Source organism: Hyperolius riggenbachi, chromosome 1 (genome assembly GCF_040937935.1).
Source record: "Hyperolius riggenbachi isolate aHypRig1 chromosome 1, aHypRig1.pri, whole genome shotgun sequence".
In the NCBI taxonomy this organism is placed as follows: domain Eukaryota; kingdom Metazoa; phylum Chordata; class Amphibia; order Anura; family Hyperoliidae; genus Hyperolius; species Hyperolius riggenbachi.
In genome coordinates, this window is record NC_090646.1 from 125,310,479 (window position 1) to 125,323,996 (window position 13,518).

General features: G+C 43.0%; 1 protein-coding gene across 7 annotated transcripts in view; it reads right to left on the reverse strand.

Annotated features, from left to right (window-relative positions):
- The window catches only part of ATP8A1 (ATPase phospholipid transporting 8A1), a 354,609-nt gene that overhangs the window by 148,774 nt on the left and 192,317 nt on the right, over positions 1–13,518 (reverse strand). For all 7 annotated transcript variants that reach the window (XM_068278517.1, XM_068278515.1, XM_068278516.1 and 4 more), the window contains 4 exons: positions 5,844–5,955; positions 4,598–4,763; positions 1,988–2,115; positions 1,824–1,901 (listed from right to left, as the gene is read on the reverse strand). In XM_068278517.1, coding sequence (XP_068134618.1) covers positions 1,824–1,901; positions 1,988–2,115; positions 4,598–4,763; positions 5,844–5,955 — 484 coding nt within the window. The remainder of the gene's footprint in view (positions 1–1,823; positions 1,902–1,987; positions 2,116–4,597; positions 4,764–5,843; positions 5,956–13,518) is intronic.

Consider the following 13,518-nt stretch of genomic DNA (forward strand, 5'->3'; position numbering starts at 1 on the left):
AATGTTGGTGGCGAGGGTGGACTCGTCTCTCCAACAAAACAACACAACCGCTGTGTACGTGCAAAAAAAACCTTTTTAATCAAGTTTAGTAAAATACTCCAAAGAGAACAATTGCAACGCGTTTCTCGGGTCTCAAGCCCGCTTCCTCAGGCAAAAATGCAACAGGAGTAACTCCATAAAGCAGACATGAAAGACTGTCTGAATAGTAGTCACATACTACTAATACGCCAATTGTCTATCAATAATACACTAGTGGGGGCTCTCGGTTGTCTTTTTGTCTTCCTCTACAGCTGTGCATGGTGTTTACCACCAGGAGCAACTGCATCCCACATTGAGGGTAATAGCAGTGTTCCTCTCAATGCATTTACAATCGACTGCCAGCGTTCGAGCCGTGGTCAATCGAGTTTTACGAGACGCTGGGTATAGCCTTTAGCTTTGGCTGCATTTGGTCATTGTGTCCCCATAGGGGCTCCAAACAAGGTGTGGCAATGAAATACCGGAAACGAATGCCAAACACTATTCTGCTAAACGCTTTTTGGTAGCGGAAAAGCATTCGGCATCAGCTAAATGAGCCGCCGCCAGACCGAGATAGATAATTTTGGCGCAGAGCTGCACCGATGATTTGGGTGCTACCATAGGCCGTAATGAGAATTACCACTATAGTTCAGTGACTAATTTGGGTGCCAGCTATTGCCGGAGCTCAAATTAGAAATAAATGCGGTAATTTGGCGGCTGGCAATAGCTGGTGCCTGAATTACCCATTTCCCCCCAAGTTGCGACAACACGGGGCTAGCATAAACACCACCTGGGAGTTTGCTTGCAACAGGGAAAGCCCAATCCTGCGTCAGAATTCATGAGCGGCAGTTCTGAATGTATGCCCGCCAACCCTGTCTGAACTGCCCTGAAGTCGAGTACATCTTTTCTAATATATCAGTGCAGCTGCACTTTAGCAGTTGCCGACCCCATGAGATCAGCGGCAACTGCATAAATGTACTGCATTTGCGCAGAACGCTCCAGGCGATAGGAGTCAGCGGCAGGTACAGAGGGAACCACGGGTGACCCGCTGAGAGCGGAGCTGCGGCCAGGGACACAGACGCTTCCAGGGGCTGGGGGAAGCCCTAGGTAAGTAAATCTGTTTCCACTGACCCAGAATGAGCATGCACATCAGAGGACTCTGGCTACAGTTTGACCAACATTAGCTGCATGCTTGTTTCCGAGGCATGTGATTCAGACACCACTAAAGTCAGAGTTCAGCATGACAGCCAGACAACTGCCTTTGTTTAAAGGGAAATGAACGTGACAGTCTCATTTCTTTAACTGCATGGCAGGTCTTTTTGTGCCGGATCAGCTGTTAGGCGTGGTCCACACTACCAGGGCTTTTTTTTTTTTTAGCACTGTTGATTTGAAAAGCTCTTGCTAATGCAATGCTATGGGTGATTTTTATAAAATCACATCGCTCCAGTGAGAACAAACTCATAGCATTACATTAGCAAGAGCTTTTACAATTAGAAGCGCTTATAAAAAACCTTTTGCAGTGTGAACCAGCCCTAAGTGTGTGCCACTGAATCCAGTATATTGTGTGCCGTTCCTGTGAATGGGATCAGCTGCAGGATAAGTTGTTTTTTTGGCTGCAACCAATTTCAACAATTAGTGAATATGCAGGGATCAAAGCTGCTACTGTGCTTGCCAGGCTAATATGTATGTATGGTACTTCAAAGTCTATTAAATACTGGGTTCATTTGAGCAAAGCAATGAGGTTACAACTTTGTAAGCAGTCCAAGAACACACATACAAACCACAACTAAGACTGACAGTTGTCTCACCTGCCCCAGCTCCTCATTGAGGTTAGATGTTCTGGCCATAGCAGGTGTGTCTGTTGGCTCATAGTGCATGTCTACATCCTGACCGAGAGAATGGTGGGAAAATAAATGTACAGATTATACTAAAACACACATAAAACCATTTCCCAATTTATTGGCATACCCACCCAGTTAATGAAATAGGCTTGTATAAATTTCACCACTTCCAGTGTCACCAGCAGACTGATGGGTATGAGATTGTTGAAGAGGATGATAAATGTTAAAAAATTCAGTCCAAAGTTGTTAGCGCCGCCATCTGTTCAATGATCACAGATAAAAGAATATGTTACAACTGCTTCCAGACAAGATTGTTTTCATACAAAACAATCTGCTGAACAGCCCACAGCAATAGCTTTGCAGCAGACTAAAGCTCTTAACAGTTAAGCAGCCCATACACTCAGCCGATTTTCTGGCCGACCGATCGATCCCAATCGATCGATCGATCGCAAATCGGTTGGCCAATTGACCGATCGACGGCCGATTTCGATCGATTTCGATGGATTTCCATCGAACTTGCAGGGTGGAAAATTTAGGTCGATCTGATGAGATTGCTTATCAGTTTGCATTGGCCTTAATGGAAATCTGATGGCAAAAAAATGCCATCAGATCGAATTTCAATAGATTTCAAACTGAAATCTATTGGAATTCTATCCTGGTAAAAAATGTTCTAAAAACGCATCAGATAGATCATCAGATGCATTTCTTATCTATCTGTTGCCAATCTGACGAGTGTATGGGCACCTTAGGCAGACTTATTACAATCATCACAAGCCAAACACACAGGCCAAGTGCTTCTAAAGAACCAGCTAATTCCATTTGCCTACCAATATGCTGAAATCCTCTATCCAATCTTACTGGCAGTTATTAAACCGCTGGTTCAGGGAATGTCCACAAATCAATTGACTGGGCATCTTAAGAAGGTGGTTAGGTAACCCCAAGGGTTGGATCACACTGCAAGCACTTCTGAGAACGCAACAGCAGCCCCTGTGATCCCTGCCACTGCAGGGGGGCCCGAGAGCGCATACCTTCCCTGCTCCCTGCCGTCCTCTGGACCTCTTGATCAGTTAACAAGTGCTGTGCAGTCAGCCCTGCGGCTACCGTTCCTTTCATGGGACTGAAAAGGAACCCGAGGACCTAGCGCTGGAGGGGTCCAGGGCTCATTCAGTTATGCTCCGCTTCCCCGCTCCCTTCCTTTCATATCCTGCTTTACCTCTCTCCCTTCCCCATCTCTACTATTCCACACTGGCCATTTCATTACTTTTTACAGCGCTCTAACACTTTGGTTTACTACTATACACTTTTTTTTTCACTTTTTCACTTCCTTGCTAGCAGCGCTGTCTCCATACAGGGACATTTATCTCTGATTCTTGGAGAGCTACTATAGTCACTCATTGCGCTTTCTTCCATTAAGTACATGCACTTCAGCATTCTATGGTTGTTCATTCAAGCACCATGCACTTTTTGGGATCTATGCAGTAGGAACTGTGTTCCTTTTTGGCTCATATGAGCACCTTGATTGGAACGTTGCACTTTTCTTTTCTAAGACGCAATGTTTAGGATTTTTTTTTTTTATATATTTTATATTTGGATCGTCTGTTTTGACATATACTACTTTTACATAGAGCGTAATTGTAGAAACTCATGCAGTGTATATGTGATCATTTAAGGAATTGTTTTGTTCATAGTGACATGCATAGTGACGATATATTATATCATTACTGGCAACTGTGACTTATATTATGCAGATTGCACTGTGACCTCTCTTTCTTTTAATTGTTTGGAACTGTCCCCCATTATTTAGTAAAGGATATTTATATACACTATATCCTGGTGCAATTTGTTTGGTCTATTTCTTCTCTAGTGGCAACATGGTACTCGTTTGGCCTGTTGCACAGGATGACATGTAATGTATGTCATATGAATTACTTGCAAATGGTAGTGTTGACCTAAACATTTGTTTTCATGTATTAATTTACAGTATGTACCATAAATTTAGATCTATGTAACTTGTATCCCAGCAAAACTTGATCTATAGTGGTATTAAAAAGTTTTCCAAGAGACAGCATGAAGAAGTTTAGTCTCCTGGTGCCTGATTTTTGACAAGTCCACTGTATATGTTTTATTGTTCCAGCTGTCTGCCTTTATGCTAAGTAGTTTTAACAAAGTTTGATGAAATATAGCGGCGCTTTATATTTTTTACCCTCAATAAGCAGAAGTGATTCTCCAGGTACCTGAGGAAGCCTTCCATCTTCTGGTCCCAACTCAGCTGCCTTAAAGCAATCAGGGCTCATTTACTGGTTGCTGAAGTGCTTCAAAGTTCTACACCAATTAAAAACACCTCATATCATTGTGAAGATGGGGATAAAAGCACTAAGTGATACCAGCTATAAAGGAATTTAATGACCAGACAAGTAGACCAGCCCTAGGATGGCTTCAAAGCAATTCACTGGAGACAATTATTAATCTAGGAGAAAAGATCTATGGGGAAAGCACTCAGCACGAGATGCTATTAATACTGTAAACCATTCTGCTCTTATTCACAACTTATATTAGACTCATAAATATTCAGAGATCTAGACATTTAAATGGATAATTCAGGGTTGTCCAGCTCTGGGTCTCAAGAAGAGGATTCTGGAGAATATTACTTCATTTGTTATTACCACTATAGCACTGATACAGTGTAAGGCTGATAATCCTGTGGGATCAGGTTATGTGAAATAACTAATGAGGAATCTTACAGTTTAGGCTGAGGTACCAGTCCTTCTCATCATGTTTGGAGTTCCAGATAGAAGAGCCAATAGAGCAGATTAAAGAGATGGTGATGAGCGTTCCAAACAGAAGCAAGATCTGCATGTTGGTAATTCGCTCTACATTGGACAACTTCAGAGGAGGTCTTGTTGAATTCTAAATGAAAAAAGAAAGGCAAGAGTATTACTAGCCATTAAGAAAATCTTGAGAGGTGCTGTTATTCTAGGTGTCTAGGGAAACCAGGGTTAGGGTGAGTTGCGTTGTGTTACTGTAGCATGTGAACACAAAGTCCATACAATTGCATGGGCATGTTCACATTTCTGTGCTGTAACCAAACCACATTATCCTTACGCACTTTCTACAGTTCCTTTCTGGATAACTTGTTAGCAAATGCTCTTATAATATCTCATTTGGATTACTGTAATATACTACTTTGTGGATTGCCAATTAACAGACTGGCATTACTCCAATCTGTACTGAACTAGGTTGCTCGACTCATTCATCTTTCTTCTTGCTCCGCCTCTGCTGTCAAGCTCTTTATTGGCCGCCTATTAACGAGAGGATCCATTTTAAATTCTTAATCTACAAAGCTCTCCACAATCTCTCTTCTCTGTACATCTCTTCACTAGTTTCCAGATCCCAACCTCCAATTTGCATTCAAACTTCTTCTGCCCTCCTCTAGGATCACCTCTTTGCATTCACGTAAACAAGATTTCTCACGTGCCTCACCATTCCTCTGGAATCCCCTTCCAAAATACATCTGTCATTCTCCAACCTATAAAATTTTTGGGGCCGGTTGCACACCTATTAATTGTGGTGCGTTGCAGCAGTCATATGACCTCACGCCACAGTGCGTCATATGCATAGTGCTGCCCCCAGCTAGTGACCTACTCCATGCAGTGCAGGGAGTACATCACTGGGATTCCTATCTGTTCACAAGTGCGTGCTGCACTGCACTCCCATTGTGTACAATTACTGCCTCGCCCATTAACTTGCATTACTGCATAATCCATGCTATAGGCACGGGTCATGTGGTAACCCTTTGAATCAGCATTGCGGCGATTTGGATACTTCTGGTGCACCACATTGCGTCTCCATAGATTTGCATGCTGCCCCAAATCGGACTAGACTATTCCAAAGAAACGGTCAAAGATAAAAGCAGGAGATGACAAACATATTATTTTCATAGTGCAATGAAATAGTAGAGTTCAACTGAATAGTAAATAAAGAGATTACCTGCATGAGCTTTGTGTCGTGCCCTGTGTACACAACTAGTCCATGCACCCATTGTGTGTTCCTCAGCTGGGCTCCTCTCAGCAGAATCTGGTCAGGGCCTAGCGGGACAGTCCTGCAAACAACATGTGATGTTATTTAAACTATGCTGACTACACACAGCTAAATCTTTTGCCTAGAATACAAACAAGGACCATTTTTTGGACAGTTATACCAGACAGATTCCAACCAGAAGCTCCTATACCAGAAGCTCCCAACAGTGCCTTTAGTAGGGTGGGACAGCAGGGGTTTAGTATTTATCAATCTCTAAGCACCTGTACATTCTCAAAGTGGCATAGACTTGATACAATGTTTGGCACGCCTGCTACCAACCACGAAGTATGGATGATCTAGAGTCACTTCAATAGCTGGAGCACTATCGAGTTTTCTGTTGCAACATAGGTATTTCTCCTTCCTGCAGGCAGGGCCGGGCCAAGGCATAGGCTGGAGAGGCTCCAGCCTTAGGGCGCAGTGTAGGAGGGGGCGCACAATTCATTCAGCTGTCATTCCTAATTGTGTATGAAGCCGAAATAAATAAGAAAAGGGGATGCATAGCAGTGACTGCAAGCCAGATAACTAGATATTAAGGTGTTGGGGAGGATGTGGGCCCTGTGGCGCCTCTTAGTCTAATAGCAATCAGTGTGTGATGGCTCGGGTGGCAGGGATGGAGGAGCGCACTTTGGTGTCTCAGCCTTGGGTGCTGCAGGACCTTGTCCCTGCTCTGCCTGCAGGACTAATTAGCTATGCATTCCAAATATGTGGCTTATTTTCCACACCTGCACTGAGTGCATAGCAGCAGCTCTGACACTCCCTCTTGACAGTGTGTTAGGTCTGGAACCCACTAGGAGCGCTTTTCTGAGTGCTTCGGGATTAGAAAAGCTCTAGCTAATACAATGCTATGGGTGTGATCCAACTTGAGCAATGTGATTTTATAAAAATCCCCCATAGCATTGCATTAGCAAGAGCTTTTTTCAAATCACTAGTGCTTAGAAAGCGCTGCTAGTGGATTTGGAGTGAAGCAGCTGGAGACAACCTCTTGGATGACTGGAAACAAGTTCTGTTCTAAGGAGTGGACAGAAGGGACAAAATGTGGCGCATGATGGAGTGGCTGGCAGGCGGGATGAGCAAGATAAAAATGCTCTTGATGGTTGATCAGGCATCAGACATCCTTAAAGATCAGATATGCTAGATCTTTAGGTGATGGTGGCGAAGGGGCATCTGTACACACGCTAGATTCTCATCTAAGGTGGCTCAGTTTAATTCAGCATTTGTTCTTAGCTTTATAAATTATTTTCAAAAAAAAATTTGTTCATCTACAATGCTTATCTTTGTGTAGCAATAACTGCACATATGCATGTACAATTACGGTCACCTGCAGGGTTCTCCCGGGCAATGATTTAGGGCAGATTCCTCTACAGACGCATTGCTAGCCCACAGGCGGCAGGGGACAGGACTCGATCTCCCAGGCAATGATTTAGGGCAGATTCCTCTACAGACGCATTGCTAGCCCACAGGCGGCAGGGGACAGGACTCGATCTCCCAGGCAATGATTTAGGGCAGATTCCTCTACAGACGCATTGCTAGCCCACAGGCGGCAGGGGACAGGACTCGATCATCCAGGCAATAACTGCACATATGCATGTACAATTACTGTCACCTGCAGGGTTCTCCTGGGCAAGGATTTAGGGTAGATTCCTCTACAGACGCATTGCTAGCCTACAGGCTAGTGACACATTATGTTACTATGGAGGGTGGAGGAGAGCTAGCATGAAGCAAGCGGGATGAGTAGGAGAATAGGGTGGGCCTGCGCTTGGATGAGAAAACCTGCCAGGCCGGATGTCTTGCTGACATATTACGGTAAGTACCACCAGGGACCGCTCTGCACACACTAGATTTTTATCAGAATTATTTAGCGTGTGTACTGATGTAGGATGACTCATTTCTCAAACATGTAAACTATGAAAGCAGCATGCTTGTGTTTTCAAACACAGCTAGAATAATTTATCCTAGTATATGGCAGTACTGATTGGAGGCTCGTTTATGGGGGCTGCTAGTGGTAGGCACTACGAGGGGAGGGGTTGGCGCTGTAAAGGCAAGTGCAAGTAAAATATCAATCTACATTACCTATATTTGTACTAGCAGCACCAAACAACGCTCAACTCACGTGGCAACACTGCTACACATACGCCTTCTTTAGCATTATATTACTGTCGGTATAAACATCTGGGAGGATCCCACCTTGGCAGAAAATGAGTAAATCTCTCCAATCTCTTCCAAGGGGGTAGAATCCCCATTAATACTTCACTGATGTCAGTGGAATCTCTAGGATTAATATTAAAGACATGGAGTTCCCAAGGACAGGATATAAGGAACACAACTCCCAGTGTAGATCGATCCTTTAGATCGAAAAAACGGGAAAATCGAACGTTTTTATTGTACTGTGTATAGGCACCATAAGATTGGCATTATAACTTACAGAAAAAAATTAAAAATGAGCTATTCAATTAAGAAACATTACTGTTTTAATATATAAAATAAAATATGCTAAAGCCATTGAGTGTAATAGCAGAAAACCAGTAGAAAACTCAAAGGCTTACCAGCTGATGACATCCACATTATAAGGTTATATATAAAGTGTGTGTGTCTGTTGGGGTCTGCGGCAGGTCTCCAATCCACTCTCACACGTTATAGGAGACATCCTCTTCTCAGATTTGCGTACAGCATATCCTCAAAGAAGAGTGGATTGTATCCTATACATGTCCCTGCGTCCGTCTGTGTGTCAGTGCTTTTTAGCACTGCGCATGTACAGGGACAGACGCAGAGACACTGCCGAGAGCTGGGGGAGGACAGGGACAGAAGGGGCCGGCGTGTGTGCGTGGCGGGCGTGCACGTCACTTGCACGCGGCGGGCGGTGAAGTAAAGACAGACCTAGCCTGTTTTTAAACGGGCTAAGGTCACTAGTAACAAATAAGGGAATAGAACGATCTAAGTGCATTTGTTTATTCAAATAGTAGATATACAAATAAAATCCATAAAAATCGACAAAATCAACTTACAGACGGGGACCCTAATCACAGGATACCCCAGTTCAAGAAAGCGCTTTTCAATAAAAGATCCCACATAGGGTATACTCAGGTTAACCCCTAAAGATGCCACGGTGTGAAACAGGTAGGGTAGGAGCTTGCACAGCACCCTATTTGGGATCTTTTATTGAAAAGCTCCTTCTTACACTGGGGTACCCTGTGATCCGGGTCCCCGACTGTACGTTTATTTTATTGATTTTTATGGATTTTATTTGTATATCTACTATTTGAACAAACAAATTCACTTAGATCGTTCTATTCCCTTATTTAATTTGGAAATAAAAAGGTCACTAAATGTGGTATTATATTGATCTTTTCTTTTTTTTACTGGAAGGGTCTTAGTGAATTGAAGCCTTTGAGCTGATTCTGCCCTCTTGTGTTGGTGCGTGGAGGTACAGCACCCTAGTAGTGCAGGACACGCCCCTCCCATGAGGGCCCCTTCCCACTAGCTACTGCTTGCACAAACAATTCCATGCACACATTACAATGCACAGCATGACAGAGGGAAGTGGCACTTTGCAGCATAGTAGCGGCGCTAGTTTTAATTCCCCCGATGGGAAATCATTGCGTCATGCAATTAAATGTTCTCGGGGGTGTTTAACATGAATGCTGGAACACTCTGGAATGATTTAACTAATGTGAATGGTAACATGAAAGTCAATAGACTCAGGTTACCTGGCAGTCTGGCAGCGATGGGCAGCAGTGATGCTGTTACACCTGTTACACCACAATGACATTTGTGTGAAGGAAAAAAAAAAAAATCTTTCTGCATATTTTAAAGAGAAACTTTTGCAAAAAAGGGGAACAAAAATAAAATCAATAAATTGCAAATTGGGAAGTTAAAACATAGAAGAGAGATTAAGAAATGATTGATATTCGCCATGTAATTTGTTTATATTGTTTGATCTACAATCAGTCTGTACGTCATCTTTACTATGGTTAGACATGACCAAAAAAACCCCAAACAGCACCAATTGCCATTATTTGTAACCACACCCCGTAACGATGTGATAGGTTACAAGTTTTTTGTTCTAGATACACATACGGTACGCACAAAGGGAAATACTGATTGCTAGGCAGTTGGAAAAAGCTGTTACTTCCCACAATGCAACAAGACTACCACAGTGTGAGGTCAGGACCTAGTGGTTTCATCACAATATCAGCCATACAGACGTCACTGATCATCTATTCCAGAAAAGGGGGTATCAGCTACTGATTAAGGAAGTACTGTAATACATCGATATTTACTGATCAAAAAAAAATTGTGATAAAATCTTGTTATGAAAATAAAATATTTTTCAGTGTTAGAAACCGAAGTTGCCAGCACGGATTTTTATTTGGCTGCATACTGGGGGAGGGGGAGCATCACATAACCATGACTACCTGCCTGGCTGGGAATGGAAAGACTACTATATTCACTGACATGTCAGCACATCTTCAGAGAAAAAAAAAATAAAAATCGCTTCAAATTTCCTTTTGTGTTGTAGAAAACCTTTGATCGTGTTCACCAAGTAATGTTTTTAAATGGAATGAGGGAAAGAAAATACACCAGAATACAAAATAAAGAGTTCTAGATCAAATTGCCTGACTTTCACAGTAAACTTTATTTACTGGGTGGATGTTTATGGACTGCATCAGGACATGTTGATTTGCTAAACAGAATAGTACACGTGGCCTGATGACAGTCTTGGCAACAATAAAGAAGCGATTGCGACCTCTATCCTGGCACTGGCTGCATGAAGTCGAGAAAGGGTACCATGACTTGAGCGATTGTTCCAACCTTACAATTTGGGTTGGCAACAGCTGGAAAGCCTTCAAAATTGCTATGGTAGTGGGAACACAGAAGTGATCAAGCCTGTGGTGGCTTTTACCATCTATTGTGCAGTTTTTTTTAACTAACGCAATAAAAGATCCTTAAAACAAACCTGAACTCAGAGCTCCCTCTCTGCTCTAAAAGATAAGCAATAGCATCACCACCTTTAATGACATTTCTTTGTTACAGCTGACAAATCCTGCAATAAATCTGCAGTGTGTCTACTTCCTGCTTTCGTGGAAGCAGACATTTTTAACATCATGTGCTTTCAAATTAGCTTATCTGCCGTGACAGTCAGGTGACACGGGGAGAGATCAAATTACACATGTGATTAGTCACAGATGAGGGGGAATTAGACGGTCTAAATTATCTAAATACATACAGGGTGTATTTCTCCATGCTTTCCTTCTGTCCTGTGCAAGAGTTCAGGTCCACTTTAAAGAGAACCAGAGATGAAGCACCCTCTTGTATTTTACCTTATAAATCAGTGGGAACATGACAGTAAACACCTAATCTGCTCTTTGTTTCATTGTCCTCTGTTTAATCTGATTGTTATCACCTCTGATAAGAATCCCCGACTGAGCACTCAGTCTAGCTTTGCTACGGAAAGATTATAGCTGAGTCGGTCTTCTCTGGTGTCTTTTCAAGCCCAAGCCTGCCCCCTTGTGGCTCTGCTATAATGAATAAGCTATAATTATTCCCTGCAAAGCCAGACTGAATGCTCAGTCCGGGATTCTTATCACAGCTGATAACAGACACTTTTAGCAGTGAGGATGAAACCGAGAGCATGGTAAGTGTTTTCTCTAATGTTCTTACTGATATATATGGTAAAATACACAAGGGTGCTTCGTCTCTGGTTCCCTTTAAAGGGGCACTACAGCGAAAAACTGTAAAATATGTGCAAACATACAAATAAGAAGTACATTTTTTCCAGAGTAAAATGAGCCATAAATTACTTTTCTCCTATGTTGCTGTCACTTACAGTAGGTAATAGAAATCTGAAAGAAGTGACAGGTTTTGGACTAGCCCATCGCTTTTATATGGGATTCTCAGGAATATATTTATTTTCAAAAGCACTTCGTGAATGGCAGTTCTGTCCAACTGCCAAAAAACTGTGTAGGGAGCAGGGAGGCTGGCCAGCATCATTGTTTAAAGAGGAACTCCAGTGAAAATAATGTAATAAAAAAAGTGCTTCATTTTTACGATAATTATGTATAAATGATTTAGTCAGTGTTTGCCCATTGTAAAATCTTTTAAATCCCTGATTTACATTCTGACATTTATTACATGGTGACATTTTTTGCTGTTGGCAGATGATGTAGCTGCTGCATGTTTTTTTTGGCAGTTGGAAACAGCTGTAAACCGCTATTTCCCACAATGCAACGAGGTTCACAGACAAGAAACTGCCAAGAGTATGTACTTTTCTTGTGGGAGGGGTTTCACCACAATATCAGCCATACAGCACCCCCTGATGGTCTGTCTGTGAAAAGGAATAGATTTCTTATGTAAAAGGGGGCATCAGCTACTGATTGGGATAAAGTTCAATTCTTGGTCGAGGTTTCTCTTTAAATCCTTTTTTCGGGAATATCTTTATAAAGAATAAAAGCCTTGCTTAAAATCCCCTATGAAGAGATGGACTAGTCCAAAACCTGTCACTTCTGTCAGATTTCTACTACCTACTGTAAGTGACAGCAACATAGGAGAAAAGTAATGTATGGCTCATTTTACTCTGGAAAAAAAAAAAAAAAAAAGTACTTATTTGTATAGGTTTGCACATATTTTAAATTTTACAGTTTTTTGCTGTAGTGACCCTTTAACTAAATCTGGGACATCCTTAGGTAAAAAATTTAGATTGTTACCTCGGGAGAAGGAAGTCTCCAGATCCTTCGTCCCTCTCCATCCCAGTGCTGGTGTTCCATGGCGCTCACTCGCACTACATAGTCGCAGACCTGCTCAGTAGCATAGAGCTGCTGTTCGGGCTTGGCAAAATTTAAAAAAAAAAAAAAAAACAGCTTAGTCTGGCGCAAGCTGCCTGTGCAGTGTGGGTGAGCTTCCTCGACAAACCCATGTTGACAAGCTTACAGAGGTCTCGGAGCTGAAATGTCGAGGTGGAGAGTGGTGGGTTCACTCTCCCAAGTATCTAAATTGGAACATTTTTTCCCTTTATGGGAAAATGGTGGTTCAGGAGGGATGACCCAGTTCATTAAAGAAACCTGATGCTGCTGAGGATCCAGATTGCTGATTTTGGTAGAGCCGGGCAAGGTGTTTCAGTTCAAAAGGTGCGGTAGTAGTCATTTCTGTAGTGGGTCTCGCCTCCTGGGCAGCATTTAGCAGGGCTGGTCAAGATAACATGACTGTCACAGAAGCATCCGGCCAGATTAGCGGCTGGCATCATGGAGGGGCTGAACCAGAGGTATCCCTGCTGAGGTGAAGCAGCAGCCGATGGATGGATGGATGGATGAATGAATGAATGGAGCCGGCATCCAGCGAGGCCAAAGACTTCCCAATTAGCGTGGCGCCTTCCCACCTCAGTGGAACCCTGGGTAGCAGCGGTGACCTCCACTCAGCCTGTACCTGCAGAGACAACTGACCCAGGCCAGCGCGGCAAGGCGGAAGAAACTCTGCGTCCCAGAACTCCACACGACCCGTACCAGCGTCCTAGGCTACACTGGACCACACTGCACAGTTTCGGGGGGAGGGGGGGGGGAGAAGTGATGCCTGGACAAGCACATGCCATGAGAAA